General features: G+C 40.4%; 1 protein-coding gene across 1 annotated transcript in view; it reads right to left on the bottom strand.

Moving 5' to 3' along the window:
• The window catches only part of LOC127030228 (von Willebrand factor D and EGF domain-containing protein-like), a 157,747-nt gene that overhangs the window by 9,583 nt on the left and 133,183 nt on the right, over positions 1-14,981 (bottom strand). Inside the window, exon 20 of the mRNA XM_050916328.1 lies at positions 14,869-14,964. Coding sequence (XP_050772285.1) covers positions 14,869-14,964 — 96 coding nt within the window. The remainder of the gene's footprint in view (positions 1-14,868; positions 14,965-14,981) is intronic.

The raw sequence follows: 14,981 nt of genomic DNA, 5'->3' as shown, positions 1-14,981 counted from the left end.
ATAAACTGTATAATTTTGACCCCCTTTTTTTTTTAAACCATGGAGTTTTCCAACTCCTACTTTTCTGTACTTTTTCAGCTGAGCTCTAGAACCTCTAAATCACATGGCATTTCAAACTACTGTTACTACACAGAATTTTGCAAATGCTGTGTTTGATTTAGATATTAATACTGTGGTCATATGCTAACGAACATGCTTTGAGACCTTGTGCAAATGATGCGATGCCACAAAATGGAATGTAAGTGCTTTGGCATGTCCTGTGCAACAGCCTTGCCATCTAATGGGTTACAACTAAACCACTCAAATTGCTACAAAGAACAGGAATCTTTACTGTCTCTGGTCGAGGATGAAGTCATGCAAAAACCCTCCAAGCAAGAATTGCAACTGTTTAAAAGAAAATAGTGTCCAAAACACAGCAATGCATCATGCAATAGAAGGATAACATCCATCTGTTCCTCTCAGGCCTGCCTCTGGTATTTTCTGATTGTTTGGGAAGCTAATGCTACCTGTGTCTCTGGGACCCTAAACTGGGCACACTGCTTCAATGGCTCTTCTTACCTGGTCACTTATCTTACACTTGTCTGCAGATGCAGCCATACTAGTAGTCTTCTCTTTGTGCTTCTGCACTGATCTTAGTTGCCTCCTAGCCTTTGATATTACTCTGTGCCAAGGGCACAGATCTTTTAGCACAGGGATCTACTCTCAGGTGAATCAAGGTTACCTACTGGCTGGGCATAATTGAAAGTGGTAGGGACTTCCAGGGACCAAGCCCTTAAACTGTCACTCTTCTCTTTGCTTTTCCCTCCACCCTCTCTGTCTTGTACTAAGTCATGGTCCATGGTCATTCTGAGAGGGAGGGGAAAGTCAAGGGGTAGGGCTAACAGTGAGTCAGCATTCTTGGTAAAATACCAACAGGTGTTGCAACTGGTAGTCATAACCAGGGTGAGTTCAGGATGCAATGACAACAAAAACTTAATTCCTTTGGTGTTTGTGTGTTTTGTTTGCTTCACATCTCTCCTGTAGCAGTCTTGTAACCTAAGTTCTTTTACTGTATTATAATTAAGTCACTTATTAATCTAATTATAAAATATTTTAGAGGTTTAGAATTTAGTAGAGAGGAGCTCAAGATCTAACTCTGGGTTTCACATACACCTAATTTGGTGGCATTTAGCTTGCTACAAAGAGAGAGTCATGCAGCGAAATCTTTATTTTGGACACTAAACTGTTCCCCCAAAGTTTACTGCAGTGAGATCCAGGGTTTGGTTTGGGGCCATCTATAAAAGTTAGATCGTCTGCACTTGTGTGACCTTAAGAGCATCCCTATGCCAGAAGGCAAGAGGCTCACTGGTGTCCAGCAGTGACTTTCAGCTGGCCTGACTAGTCCAGTGTACCTAATTCACTGTTGTCAGAAGATGTATCTAAAAGGTGTCATGAAAAGTATCAAATGCAAACTGGTAATATGCTGGCCATTATTATTATTGTGTGGTGCATGTACGGGGGATGAATGGAAAAGTACAAATATGTGCTGAAATCTATGTTCTTAAAATATGTGGCAGGTAGGGCATAAATTAGCCCTCCCTAGACAAAGGACTGTGGTTCTGCCCGCTTGAGTCTCTCTCCTATGTAAATCAAACCAAGGGTGGCCGAAGACAATGGGTACTAGAGATTGCAGGAAGATCATTTGCATTGTAAAAATCACCAGTAGGAGAGGAACCAACATGGAATTTATACCAGATAGCCTGGCATCTACACCCAGCTGGGGAAAGGTACTTTATCTGGGGACATGGTTCAGAGGATAACATTTCAAAGGTTCACTAAACTATGAAAAATGGGCCAGGGTGAACCTGTGAATTATCCTTCACCTAAGGAGTCCAAGAAACCAAGCAAAAAGTCTTACCAATAAGGCTGGAAGAAAGACTATGGTGAGAAAAACTGCTTTGAACAGAAGACTAGTTTAAGGTGAGTTTTATTCTTAGAAGGGTATTTTTACTTTTGTTTGTTTGTAACCATTTCTATCCTTATTTCTTACTCTTGGTATCACTTAAACCTATGTTCTTTTGTTAATAAACTTGTTTTACTTTCACCATAAAGCAAGTCAGGGCTTTGACTGAAGTGGAGGGTTTGTCAACCCCATTTATGTTAATAAGCTGCTGCATATTGCCACTTTAAAGGAGCAGTGAACTTGATAAGGTTTTGTGGGTATTACAGAAAGAGGGGCTGAGCACAGCAGAGAAGGATGTCACTGACGAACTGGAGTTCACATTCTTGAAGAGTTTGCTGGCAAGGCAGACAAGATGGAGTGTTGCTGAGGCTGAGAGGGTCACGGTGGATCACATTCTGGGAACCCCAGGAGACAGTCACACCGTGCAACTTCTAGACATCACAGGCCCTTGAAGATCCTCCCGCCACCCACTCCAAAAAAAAAGCCATGAAAGAGGGTGGTAACTAAAAGCATCGTAGAAAGCATTTAAGCAGAGCTTTGTCAAAATTTACTAACTACTTTTTCTTCTCACCATATACCAAGAATCACACTCTAACAGGTAGTTTCTAGGTTAGGTTACTTGTCACAGATGTTATGTGGTGATAACCATATTTGTCCACATTTTATTCCAGTACATACCTCTTTTGGTTTCCTTAAAAATTAATTGATAACTATTTCCTTACTTTTCAATGAGAATACACCAATAAGCTCTCAGGTTGTTTTTTTTTCCTCCTGCCAGACCTTCCACTCCTTATGTAGATAACAGCTGGAATCCAAGGGAGTTCAGGTGTAAATTAAGTCAGTGGGAGTTTGATTTGAGTAAATTCTGAAAGTTCAGGGCCAAATATATTCTGAAGGGCTAGTGCCCTTCTAACTTTATGTTCATGTGTGTGCTCTCCCTCCCTCCCTCTGTCCTTGATAGCAATCTCACAAGGAATCTGTGTGTAAATTAAGATAACTTTCTTTCCTTTTTTCCCCTTCCATTGATGCTTCTGCCTCATTTTCCCTTCCTTTAACTTTCTTAGGCCTGGTCTACCTTGGGAGGATCGATCTAAGTTACGCAACTTCAGCTGCGTGAATAATATAGCTGAAGTTGACGTACTTAGACCTACTCACCGTGGTGGCTTCACTGAGGTGAGTCGACTGCTGCCATTCCCCCACTGACTCTTCCTGTGCCTCTTGCAGCGGTGAAGTACAGGAATTGACGGGAGAGCACCTGGGGTTTGATTTATTGCGTCTAGACTAGATGCGATAAATTGAACCTTGCTGGATCGATCGCTGCCCGTCGATCTGGCGGGTAGTGTAGACATACCTTGAACTAGAATTCTATTTTCATGCCCATTTGGCAGAATTCAATATTTATTAATTTTAACTAGTTTTGAACTTTCTTAGTCCCACCCAATGGCCTTTGTGGAAGAGCGCCAATTTCAAAATAGCAAGCAAAAAAGTTACAGCATTTTATAGGGAAACTAAATAAATGATCAGGCACTAAGGAGCAAACTGAATTATCCTGATCCTCTTGGGCACTAATATGACTTGAAAAGACTCAGTTTTTCTTTTTTCTTACAAAAGGTCTAACACACTGACCCACAGATAGTGGGGTTTGTTGGCTTTACATTTGCATTAGGAACCAGTCTTTACAATTGCCATCCTAGATGTGCAAGCTCCTGAATGTAATTGTCACAAGAAACTCTGCATCCTGTTTCTCGTTCATTTGAATCAAAAAGGGTATATTGCTATTAGAGGAAAACATCCTGTATTATAACAATATCCTGAACACAGGACAGATGGCAATCAATGAGTAAGACTCTGGGCTTGATCCTGCTCCCACTGAAGTCAATAGGAAAACTCTCATGCTCTTCTGTGAGAGCAGAAGCACAGAAACCCCACAGTAGGGTTATCAAATCCTATAAAGAGTCTGATATGAGACAACTTGCTGGCAATGCAGGGTACTGTTATCAGAACTAAAACCCCACTGCCATGTTCTTTATGGAAAGTTAGGTTTATTAAGGTTAAGATAACAGCTGATGATTCAGGTTTGGAAAAAGGGATGATCACATGTCACATCATCCGCAAGAACAACTACCGCAAGGATCTGCGCATGGCTGCTCTGCGCCGCGCCAGTGCCATCCTGCGGAGCCAGAAGCCGGTGGTGGTGAAGAAGAAGAGGACCAGGGCTACCAAGACTGCGTGAATGGCTAGCATGTCCCAATAAAGGGTTTAAACTAGAAAAAAAAAAACATCTCCGGCAAAGAGTGATTTTAGTGGAGCAAGAAACATAAATGTGGGAATTAAAGTCATAGACATGGACAATGCTCACACCCTCACACTGATATAGACAATTCTTTTTCCTATATAGTCATAGGTTGCCAGAACAAGCAAGATGATACATAGGAACTCTCTTCTCTGTAACAGCTATTCCTCTCCTGCAACATTAGTGCCAGCTGACTGTATATACTTACCACCACCAACTTCCATTATCCCTTTTAAAAATGTAACACTACCAAGCAAAATATTCCTGTTATGCAAAGCCAAAGGAGCCCTGAGGCAAAGTTAAGCACAGGACATGCTTTCCTACAGCTGCAGCTGATATAAGTAACCCAGAATATCTATCTGTTCAAACAGTCACAGTATTAGTCAGACACAACTAATAAATTCCTGATCAATTTGAAGTTAGTAATAGAAATCAATTGTTGCCCATAGACTCTGACTGGAGGTGTGAAGGAGCAGACAGAAAACTCTTCATGCTGAACCTAACACAGCAGGTTGAGAACTTCTGATACATTCACCCCATTACACCTTGTATCCCCTTCATTGTTTATATCCCCTTCTGATGGATGACAGTATTGCTCAAATAGCCTAGACTGTAAAGCTAATCTAGAGTTTAGTTATGATAGAGACTAAATTAAATCAGTTCCCTGAAATCTTGACAATGACAAGCCCTTTAAATGTAGGATGTTTTAGGAGAACACTGCAGCAACTGAAGGACTGGGCAGAGCCTATTTAGCTCTTGTACAGTAATTACTATAATCACCGATCCTGAATCAAGTTGGTAATAAGGAAACAGAGCACTGCCCAGCTGTGCTGACTGGGAGATATACTTCTCAAGACAACTTTGGATTTCTTTGCCCTGCAGAGGCTGAGAAAATTGACCTGAATGATACATCCCACTTCTAGATGGAAGGCGGAAAGTAATCCCAAGCAATAATGTCTATTTTGGCAGGCCAAGCAAATGTGTCAGGATATATTTTACGGGTGATGCTTACAGAAAAATGAATGTAAGTGGTAAGGGGGAAGGACAGCACTCATTCTGAGATGCACACTTAAAATAATTCCTTTAAATCAGAGTCATAAATCTGCTTTTTTAAAAAAACACGATTTATAAATCTGCAAACAATGACAATTCCTTAAAACTGTCAATTTGGTTTTCAGGTGGCTTCTTTAGGAACTCTTAGTGCAGTTTTATTTTTCTGGTTACTTTTCTGTTATTTTGAGGAGCAAGGGGCTTGACTGGTCACAGTGTAGCCTCTTGCACCTGTGATTTGTTTCCCCATTTCTGCTTAGTTTTTATCTTGATTTGCTACAGCATCCGCAAAAACAAGGAGTGAGAACAGAAGAGGCATGCCAGTAAGACTATGTAGTGTGGGACAGCTTCAAAAATACCTCTGATGTCTCAGACTAGTCTTGTCAAGAAATGCAGATGGAAGCAAAGAACTCAAGTGTGTGTGTGGGGAAATAACACCAACGTATCTGAATGTCATGGGGATCAATGTTAAAACTGGAACTTTGAGTTCTTTGGGTATGAGTATCACATGCATTCCCTGTTACTAGAATACCTGGAGTGAGTGTCTGTTCTGGTAACAAGAATATCTTAGTGGTGCCACCTTGAATTTCACAGAAATAACACTGTCCTTTTCTCTATGAGGGGAATTGAAGGGCCAAATCTCGGTTCGGGTAAGTTGGCATGGCTCCATTGACCAGCTGAGGATCTGGCTCACAGTCTCTCTAGAGAAGTCTCTCTCAGGTAAACTGCCCAAATGAAGCATTTTCCTGATTTCAGTGAGGAAAGCCATGGCTGGATACTTCCTTACTCCAAATACAGCCTTGAGCTAGTTGCATGCCATTTTTGCCTTTGAATCTGCCAAAACTGATGTGTTTTGGCCATCAGGTCATTATTTTGGATTTACTGTCCTGACACTAAGTGAAGTCCAGTTCAGGTAAAAGTGTCATTGTTCCCTTTAGTGGATATACCAGCTGATGCTCAGCAGATCACTAGGTAGACAGATATAACAATATATCTGTCTCTATGAAGGTCTCAATGCAAACAGCCCTCAAGAACATGTTATGGATTTGGGACTGAGGACTTTTGTCCCTTTATTCCTCTGAAGGGTAGCATAGCCCTAGTTTTGCACAAGTCTTAAGTTTTAGATGTATGTGTGGCTGAGCTTTTTTATGCACATGGATTTGGCTTTGTAAATAAGATAACTAATTTTATGCCTAAATAATGTAAAAAAACAAACTCAGTTCTACCTTGGTATGGTGGGGCCACAATATGAATGTAAAACCACACAAATCTTGTGGCATAAAGATTTCCTTTTATGGACCCAACATGGTCATACCATTCAGATGAGCATCCAAACTCTTGGATGCTCATCGAAATCAAACCCTTGTGAGGACTGTGCATCACTAGTTCTAGCCTTGCATGTCTTCCTGGCAGAGCTGCTAACCACTTTCTCAATAAATTATCTTTCTGTATGGTGAAAATAATCTTGTGGAAAGCTCTAAGGGATGCACTCCAGGAGAACAAATTGCTACAAGACACAGAAGCAGCTGCAAATGTAATTGGGATGGGTATGGTGACAGTTGTTTGCATCCATAATATCCTCATCCTTCTACACAGCTGTGGTGATGTGTTGCACCTAGCTGGTGCTAGAGCCACACTGATCTGTGCTATATAAATGATTATTTGAAATACAAACATTATGGATTAGAAAAATGTAAAGTAAATGAACAGCTGTATGACCCTGGAGCTTTCCTTTAATTGTATTATGCCTTTAGTTCTGGAACATATCCAAATATATTGATGGATAATTTTAGAGATATTTAACTAGGAAACCATCCCTATCTACAATACTAGGTTATTAAAAATAGAAGAGAGAATGAGATACTGAATGACCAAGGTGATGTAGTGGAAACCTGGAGCAGCAAGAGAAATGAGCATTCATGTCAATATATAATGTATTGAAAGCCTGTTGCATATTTGTCAACGTTCTCAGCTCAGTAACTGTAGTTTGTTACCTGGCAAGGCTGACTATGCTCTGTCTCTAGCAGTTTCCTTCTGAGGCAGACAAGTTGATTTCCAGATGGCTTACTGTGTGCAAAGCTCTTGAATGAAAACTTACACCTAGGTCTTGTCTGCTCTGCCTGGATATTAAAGATCCCATGGTCATTTTAACAGGGGGATTTCCCCCTAACATTCCATGTCCCTTATTCTTCAGTATACTAATTGTCTGCTTACCAGTTTCCTTCAAGGTATTTTCGTTTCAGTGGTAATGGGCTGCCTATATGTATGTAAGTTATGTTATGTTACGTGAGCCTGCAGAACGAAAGGCACTGTATACATAGTGTGTGTATGTGCAGATGCACATGTGTAAATTATATATCTATTGATTTTAAATTGATTGTTGGCAGCTCCTAGTGGAATGACAGAGGTTATGGGCAAAAAAATCGTACTTACACTGTTGCAAATTGCATTGACTTCAGTGTCATTGCATCACTGTATCTTAAGTAGAATACAGTGATACTTATTCTGACTTTGCAGCCTTTTAATGCATATGTGGAATATCAAGGTGTATTCTCTGCACAGCTTTTATTCTCATTTTGTGATAAGTCTTAGGTTTGGAGAAAATTTCCCTTCATTGTAGACTTTATATTTCATTAAGTCATTGTAGAAATGTTTATATAATTTGTTTTGTTCAGCAGCTTTCTTGTCATGCATGAATAAGAGGTGACAGAAGATTCTCCTATACATTTATGTTTTCCTCTGTTGATTGGTTTTGCAGCTTTTGTGTGTACATTATGACCAGTCAGTTAGACATGTTTTCATTGCTGTGAGTGGGCTAAGCCGTTGTTGATGCTTGCTGCAACTTAATTTATTTTCTTCTGTGCAAAGAAAGAGAAAATACAGGCAATTTTGACCTCTGGTAGGTACAGCATGAGTATAGGAAGTTTTATTGTCTTTAATATGTTTTCTCTGTTATGCTTTCACTTTAAGAATAAATGCGCTTGGTTAGAAAGAGCTATGTGGTAACTGGTGACAGCTGACAATTAAATCTGATCATAGCCTTCAAAGAGAAAGCAGAGTGCAGACACTGTCCTGTTTAGGCAATTGGGTTTGCTGATTTTATTTGCAAACATTGGATCAAATTCTGGAGTCCTCACTCAAGTTAAATTCACGTACAAGTCAGTGGATGTTTTGCCTGTAGAATGAGTAAACACTGAGTAAGGGCTTTTGGCCTATTATTCAGTATATGCTTTAACTCCTACCCAGGTGGATTCTTGCACATATTGATGTATACAGATTAAGGGACAGCTTCCTCCTGTAGATACTCAGAATTCCTATTAAAGTCAATGTAAACCACCACATCTGTACATCTGAGAACAAAATGTCACCTTTTAGTAAGGGCTTTTCCACACACTGTGAATAAGAGGCAGCACATAGTATTGCTGCCCCAAGAGAAGACAGGAACAAGATTGTGAGCTACAGATGCAAACTGGTCCCAGTTCTCTTCTTTGCTCTGAGGAATCCTATATCTGGCTCCCCTCCGCCCACATCAATGGCAATGATCCCCTCCACCCACATTCCCATCCCTTCCGCCCACATTAGTGGCAATGATTGTTCTCCTCCCTTCTAGCAGCACTGCAGAGATTGTTCTCCCTCTTGTGCTGTGACCAATGATATGAGTATCTGGGACAAGGGAGTCCCTTATGCTAATTTACTCTCCTGCATAGGCATGAAGGAGGAGTCACAACTGAGCCCCCCATTTCCTTTTCCTCTGTCCCAGTAACACAGTGTTCAGTCGGTTGTGCCTAATGAATGGAGATATTCCTGACAATATATTACAAATAGTCAAAAAAAAATGACTTGGTGCAGGTATAATTTGGTAAACTACCTGCTTCGACAATCTATAGGGTTCCCATTTACAGAAGCCCACGTGGAAAGGATGGGATAAGGTAAATGAGTGATTTGCACAATATTACAGTGGCTGGCAAAAGGCTATTTCACAAACCCAGAAGTTCACATTTTCAAACTAGTTTGCCTCTAGGTCTCAGACAAGGAACATCCTCTTGGTATCAAGAGGGAAGGAAAGCAAAGTTGGAAGAATAACACTGAATTATATTATGTTGTATGCAGTGTTTTGACAATAAATCCTGCCTGCCGGAACTATTAGAGTGAAAAAAAAGTTGTCTACAAAGACTGGGACTCAAACATGCAAAGACCCAACTTCAGTGTGATGACTCATGTGGTTATGGGTTTGCAGAGTTGAACCCCAATTTTTCTGACAGACTTTTGGGGTGTATCTATTTTTTAAAACCTGTCTGTCCAATCAGCTACCTAGATTTGACAAGTGGCAACATGATGTACTGCTAAGAGAGATATTCGAGTTTGGGTTGCTAATTTGTTGGGAGTTCCCAGGGTAGAGGTGGAAGAATGTTGTGTTGTTCTCAGATGATCTTTGCTTGCTGATGAGCTCCAGAGGGAGCTGTGTTCTTTTTTTGGTTCAGAATGGAAAATGCCAGAAGTGAATTAGAAGGTAGCTTAAAAAGGATAAATGGAAATCTCTCTTTAAAGAAAAAATAGAGGATCAAGCCTTTTATTGGTTTTAATCATGTTAGCATTATTTTTAAAGTAAATGATCCAAAACATAGGTAATAAATATCTGGAATCCTACACCATTTTCATTACTGTTAATTTCAGTAAGGTGTCAGTATGAATAGTGTGTTTAAAGCCCCCAGGAAGGAAGTGAAGTTCCAGGATTGTTTTTACTTGGCACTTTCCTTAAAGGGAAATAGAACAAAGCATGAGTTGCTTTTCTTTATTATTGAAGCAGCTGCAAGTTTGTCTGATGTTAAGCCGATCACGAAAGATATTTTATTTAAAGGAACTGCCAGTGTTTGCCTCTTTATAGTGAGTAAGACTGATTGTACAGAATGCAATTCTCTTCCAGTGAGAATACAAAGTTGCTACAGTTACTGATGCATAACTGTACATTTTGTTGTCAGGGCTGACATTTCCTCAATCTGTTTGTGGGTGTCTGGTTTGCATAATCACTCTGCGGTTGTCAGTAAACACAGGTGCAAATCCCTGTATTTCAGCTTTCAGCCAATCAGAACTGTGTGATTTACATAGCTGTTGTCTGCTTAGACAAAGAACAAATACATACTTGCAACTTGAATGTCTTTCTTTTTAAATTAAGGAAACAAGAAAGAAAAAGTCGGAATGATGGAGGCATGGTGCATCCTGTCTGTTTAACAAAATGGTAACTGTCAGGCAGACTCGTTTAGAAATGCAAAGGTGTAGCACTCAGGAAGTGAAATAATAAAATAGGTAACTATTCAAGCCATAAATATACTTGCATTCAATTTGCAAATATGTCCGCTCTGATCAGCTGCTATGTTCCCTCTCCTCTCATTGCCCCCTTTTACAGAAAATTTGAAGCTGCCAGCAATAAATAAGGCCACTTCCTTCTCAGTCCTTCACCTGAAATATTGACAAGAATAGGAAAAATGCCCCAAAACAGCGAAAACAGGGTGTGGAGGTGCCCAAAGGGAAAGTGTTCTCAACGTAACACTATTTGGACTCATTTTCATCTTTGCCTCCAACCTTTCTTCTCTGCAGACCAGCAAGACCCTTCATTACATCACAAGAATACTGACTTCCCCAGCTTCTTTCAGTTATGAAGCGTGTGTGTGTGAGGGGAGCTTTAGTGAGCACCAGAAAAGGGAAAGGCAGAAGAAGGGGAAATGAAGCAATTTAATTTACATTCCAGCCCATTTAATTTGTTTTAGGGTTGAGTCTTCTTGCAGCTTTGTCTTATCTTACATTTATATTTTGACCATTTAATTTAAAATTTCAGGGGCAATTTTTCAGCATCTTGGTAATAACAGTACACTGGGTTAATGAACATCTTCGCTGCCAGCTTTAGAGTTTGTTCATTTGGGAGACGGTGGTTATCTAATCAGCAGGGAACTTCTTCAAGCTGCCATTTACATAATTTGATTTAGAACCCTACTGTGTATTCATCTTGCTGGACACTGACTTGTTTCAACTGATACAAATAATATTTCCTCCTAAAATATCCCAGGTAGTTACTCATTACACACAGACTAAGGGTGGGATATCCTTTTCATATTAGTGTGGCACTGGTGTAATTCTAATGGAACACTTCCTGATTTGCACTGGTGCAAGAGAAAGAATAAGGTCCTAGGAATAGATCTACTCTGAGAACTTGGGAGAAAACACATTAGAAGCCTGGAACAGTTTAACATAACTCTGTTAGTTTATATTAAGGCTGTAAGGCATAATTAAAAGGACCTGATAGCATGATATCCAATGGATGGTTTTCTTTTAGAAATTCTGGTGATGTCATAATTCTTAATTTTGGTTGAACTATTTTAGCACCAATCACTGTGTTCTCACATGTTCCAAAAGAACTGACGGCATTTAAGCCAGCAAGCAGGCAATTCTCTTACCTTGCAAACTGACTTCAAACTGACACGTATATAGGTCTTGATAGTCTGCAATTGGGAATTGTTACATCACTAACCCCTCAATTAACTTATTTTCTAGTAACTCATTACAGCCTTTCTATTGCCATATAGTATTTCTTTCCCCTCGTTCTTTGTGTGAGGATATCCACTGGCTCTGTGCAATTACTATAGCAAGTAATAAATCCTGAAAGAAATAATAAATCCTCACCCAGGGCACAGATGGATTATATCTTCATCTCGGAGGCAAACAGAAAAGCCTGCCAAAGCTTTAGAAAACCCTCCCCACCAAACATTTATTTACGATAGTGTGTAACTTTTGTAATGTGATCTTTCTCTTTTCTGTTCAACCCCCCTCCATATTCTTAGTCCCACCTTCCCATACACCACCTCCCATTAAATAGCCACTTTGAGTCACTGAAATGAAAGACGTTCTCCCAAAATAAGACTCCTAAACACTCCAAGAATAAAGGGTGTAATCAGCACTAGATTAAAGCATCAGAACAACAGGCAATCTAGCCAGAGGAGCAACATCTCCTGGAATCATGCGATGATCAAATCTCACTTTTCATTTAATATTACAAATACTGCTAGCCCTCATAGCTGGAAAGGAAAACTAGGACATGTGTTCTGTGTATGACTGTAGGGATGTCTGCCTGAATGTACAGGCAACCTGAAACAATAGCTCCAGTAGTAATAATATTTAGCTCTCATATAGTGCTTTTCATCTTTAGATCTCAAAAGAGGTCAGTAACATTATCCTCATTTTACAGATGGGGAAACTGAGATCACCCAGCAGGCTACTGGCTGGCAGAGCCAGGAATTGACCCCAGATCTCCTGAGTTCTAGTCAACTGCCCTGCCCACTGGGCTACACTGTCTCCCCAAAGGTATTAACTGCCTCCATACATCTTAAATCTGAAACCTGTTGCAGTGGGGGACTCCCAACAAAACCACCCCAGCAGATGATTCTTTGTGGGGGGAGGCAGTGGTGAAAGTGGTGCGGTTCAGCATACTGGTAAGAAGCTGGTACCAGCCCGTATCCAGCCCATGTTAAAGTGCCGCCACTACCGGCAGAGCCATCAATGGAAGAGGCAAAAGGGGCAACAATGTTAAAGTGCTTCCACAGTGCTTTAATGTCATTGCTCCTTTTGACCCCCACCCCCTGGGCCACCAATGGGGAAGGAGGGGGCAAAAGGGGCAGCTGCCCCAGTACCGGCGATTTAAAAGGGCCCAGGACTCCAGTCACTGCCAGGCCCTTTTAAAACGCTGTGGGAGCCCCAGGGGCCAGGGAGTGTGGATGTGCTGGCTGGGGGGAGGCTAACCACCAGCCTCGCCCCTTCTGCCCGAGGCCCAGCCCCTGTACTGGTAAGAATTTAATATTACTTTCACCCCTGCGGGCAAGGGGCCAGGAGTTCACTGCTGTCATCTCATCATAGCCTGGAGTCTAAAAGTCCTTTAGTCAGGTGGTTGGGACTTATTTCTCCAGCTTTTGACAGTTAGGACATTCAGTCAGGGAACAGCAAGCATAACAGGTTTCTTAAGTGATCAGTCAGATGGCTCAAATGGTTGAATACTCGCTACAAAGAATATGTGAACAACCCATAGGTCCATCTGTGTTTGTAACACCATTTTGTCGAACTATTATGAATAACAAATTTATAAAATGGTGTGCAGACCTGTCTAAACAGGAAAAAAAAAAACCAACAACATACCAAATGTGAATCCCATTAGCAATCAGTGACCATTCAGCAGCATGTACATACGGAAATAATTCCTTGTACTTATCTCTGTATTCCTCATAGACAATAAATGTCCTAATTCAATCTCAGAGGATAGTAAGCCAAATAAAACAGACAGTTAATTGCTAGTTACTGGAGTAGAATGGATGAATACATTTTACTTGGCTTAAATGGGGCACAAATTTTTTGATAGTCTCTGAAAATTTTGTAACACTATTGGCTACCCAGGTGGGCAGCAAAACTTTGTATGCTTCTTGAAAAGAGCTTAAGTAGAAAGAAACTATTGTGTGGGTTGGTAGCAGTTAGACGACTTAGCAAAAGGCTTCCCTAAAGCTGCAATCATTATCCACTGTTTTTCTGCTGATTTGTCTTGAGAAATGGTAGCATACTTTAAGCTAGAAACAGCACTTTTGTAATGTACTCTGACCTCAAAAACAAGATGCTGAACATAAGGTTCCCCTCCCCCTAGATCTTCCCTCCAGCTTGTTCCTGCCAGAATAGACTATTCAATTGTGTATTTTGCAGCCAGGCAGCAATGGTGCATCACTATTCTTTCAGCTGAAGGGAAGGAAAGCTGCAGTATGGGGACTGAGAGAGTTGTTGTTGCTGGAAGGAATTTTTCACTGGCTTTTTGTCTCCATGTGTGTGAAAAATAAAGTGCTCTGAAAATTTACAAGTTCTTCCTGCCAAAAGCAGTTGTTTTCACAGCTCTCATTTTGCGAATTTCAACCTGGTTAAGGGGGAAAAAATAAGTTTTCACCTACCTACCTTAAGCTCCCTGGATGACAGACACTGGAAAGTGTAGTAGAATCAGTAAAAATGCCAAAATAACAAATTACCCCTTAAGAATAAAAGCCTCAAACATGAATAGCTGTGTGGAGTTGAAGAGGGATTTGAAAGTGATAGGAACAAAAGGAAAAGCAAAAAGCATTATTAACCAACTATATTAATTAAGCTAGAAGGAATGGTGTTTTGACATTTTTAGGGATCCCAATCAGCTGCTATGGCTTTGGCTTTAATTTTCTCTTGCAGTAAATTTAATGAAAAATAATTAAGTCATCTCAGAATACTGACTGTACGACTCAATCTAGCTTCATTTAAATTTAGAGATAGGACTCCAGCAAAACACTCTTACTCCTAAGGTTTGCTTGATGTAATGGTATTTTCATTAACCTATCGGCATTGAGTGCAAGCGAAGCTTCGGAAATGGGATGCTCTCTTTTGTACATAGGTTACTGATATACGTGCCATAGTATAAAAATTGAAGATTAGAGCATTAATACAAGTTAAATGTTCTGTTTAACATGCATCTCTCAACAAAAACACATTTCTGAAGCAGAAGATGTTTGGGGAAAAAAAGGGAAATGATATAGCTTACTTTTCTGACACCTTCTTCCAGCATAACCCTCAGGACAGGTGCACACATTGTTTCTCACACAGTGGCCACCATTCTTACAAGGAGGATGGCGAAGAGCTAACAGAATGAAAACG

This window comes from Gopherus flavomarginatus, chromosome 10 (assembly GCF_025201925.1).
Source record: "Gopherus flavomarginatus isolate rGopFla2 chromosome 10, rGopFla2.mat.asm, whole genome shotgun sequence".
In the NCBI taxonomy this organism is placed as follows: Eukaryota; Metazoa; Chordata; order Testudines; family Testudinidae; genus Gopherus; species Gopherus flavomarginatus.
Note: the sequence above shows the minus strand (reverse complement) of the source record. Positions and strands in the feature narration are given on the sequence as shown.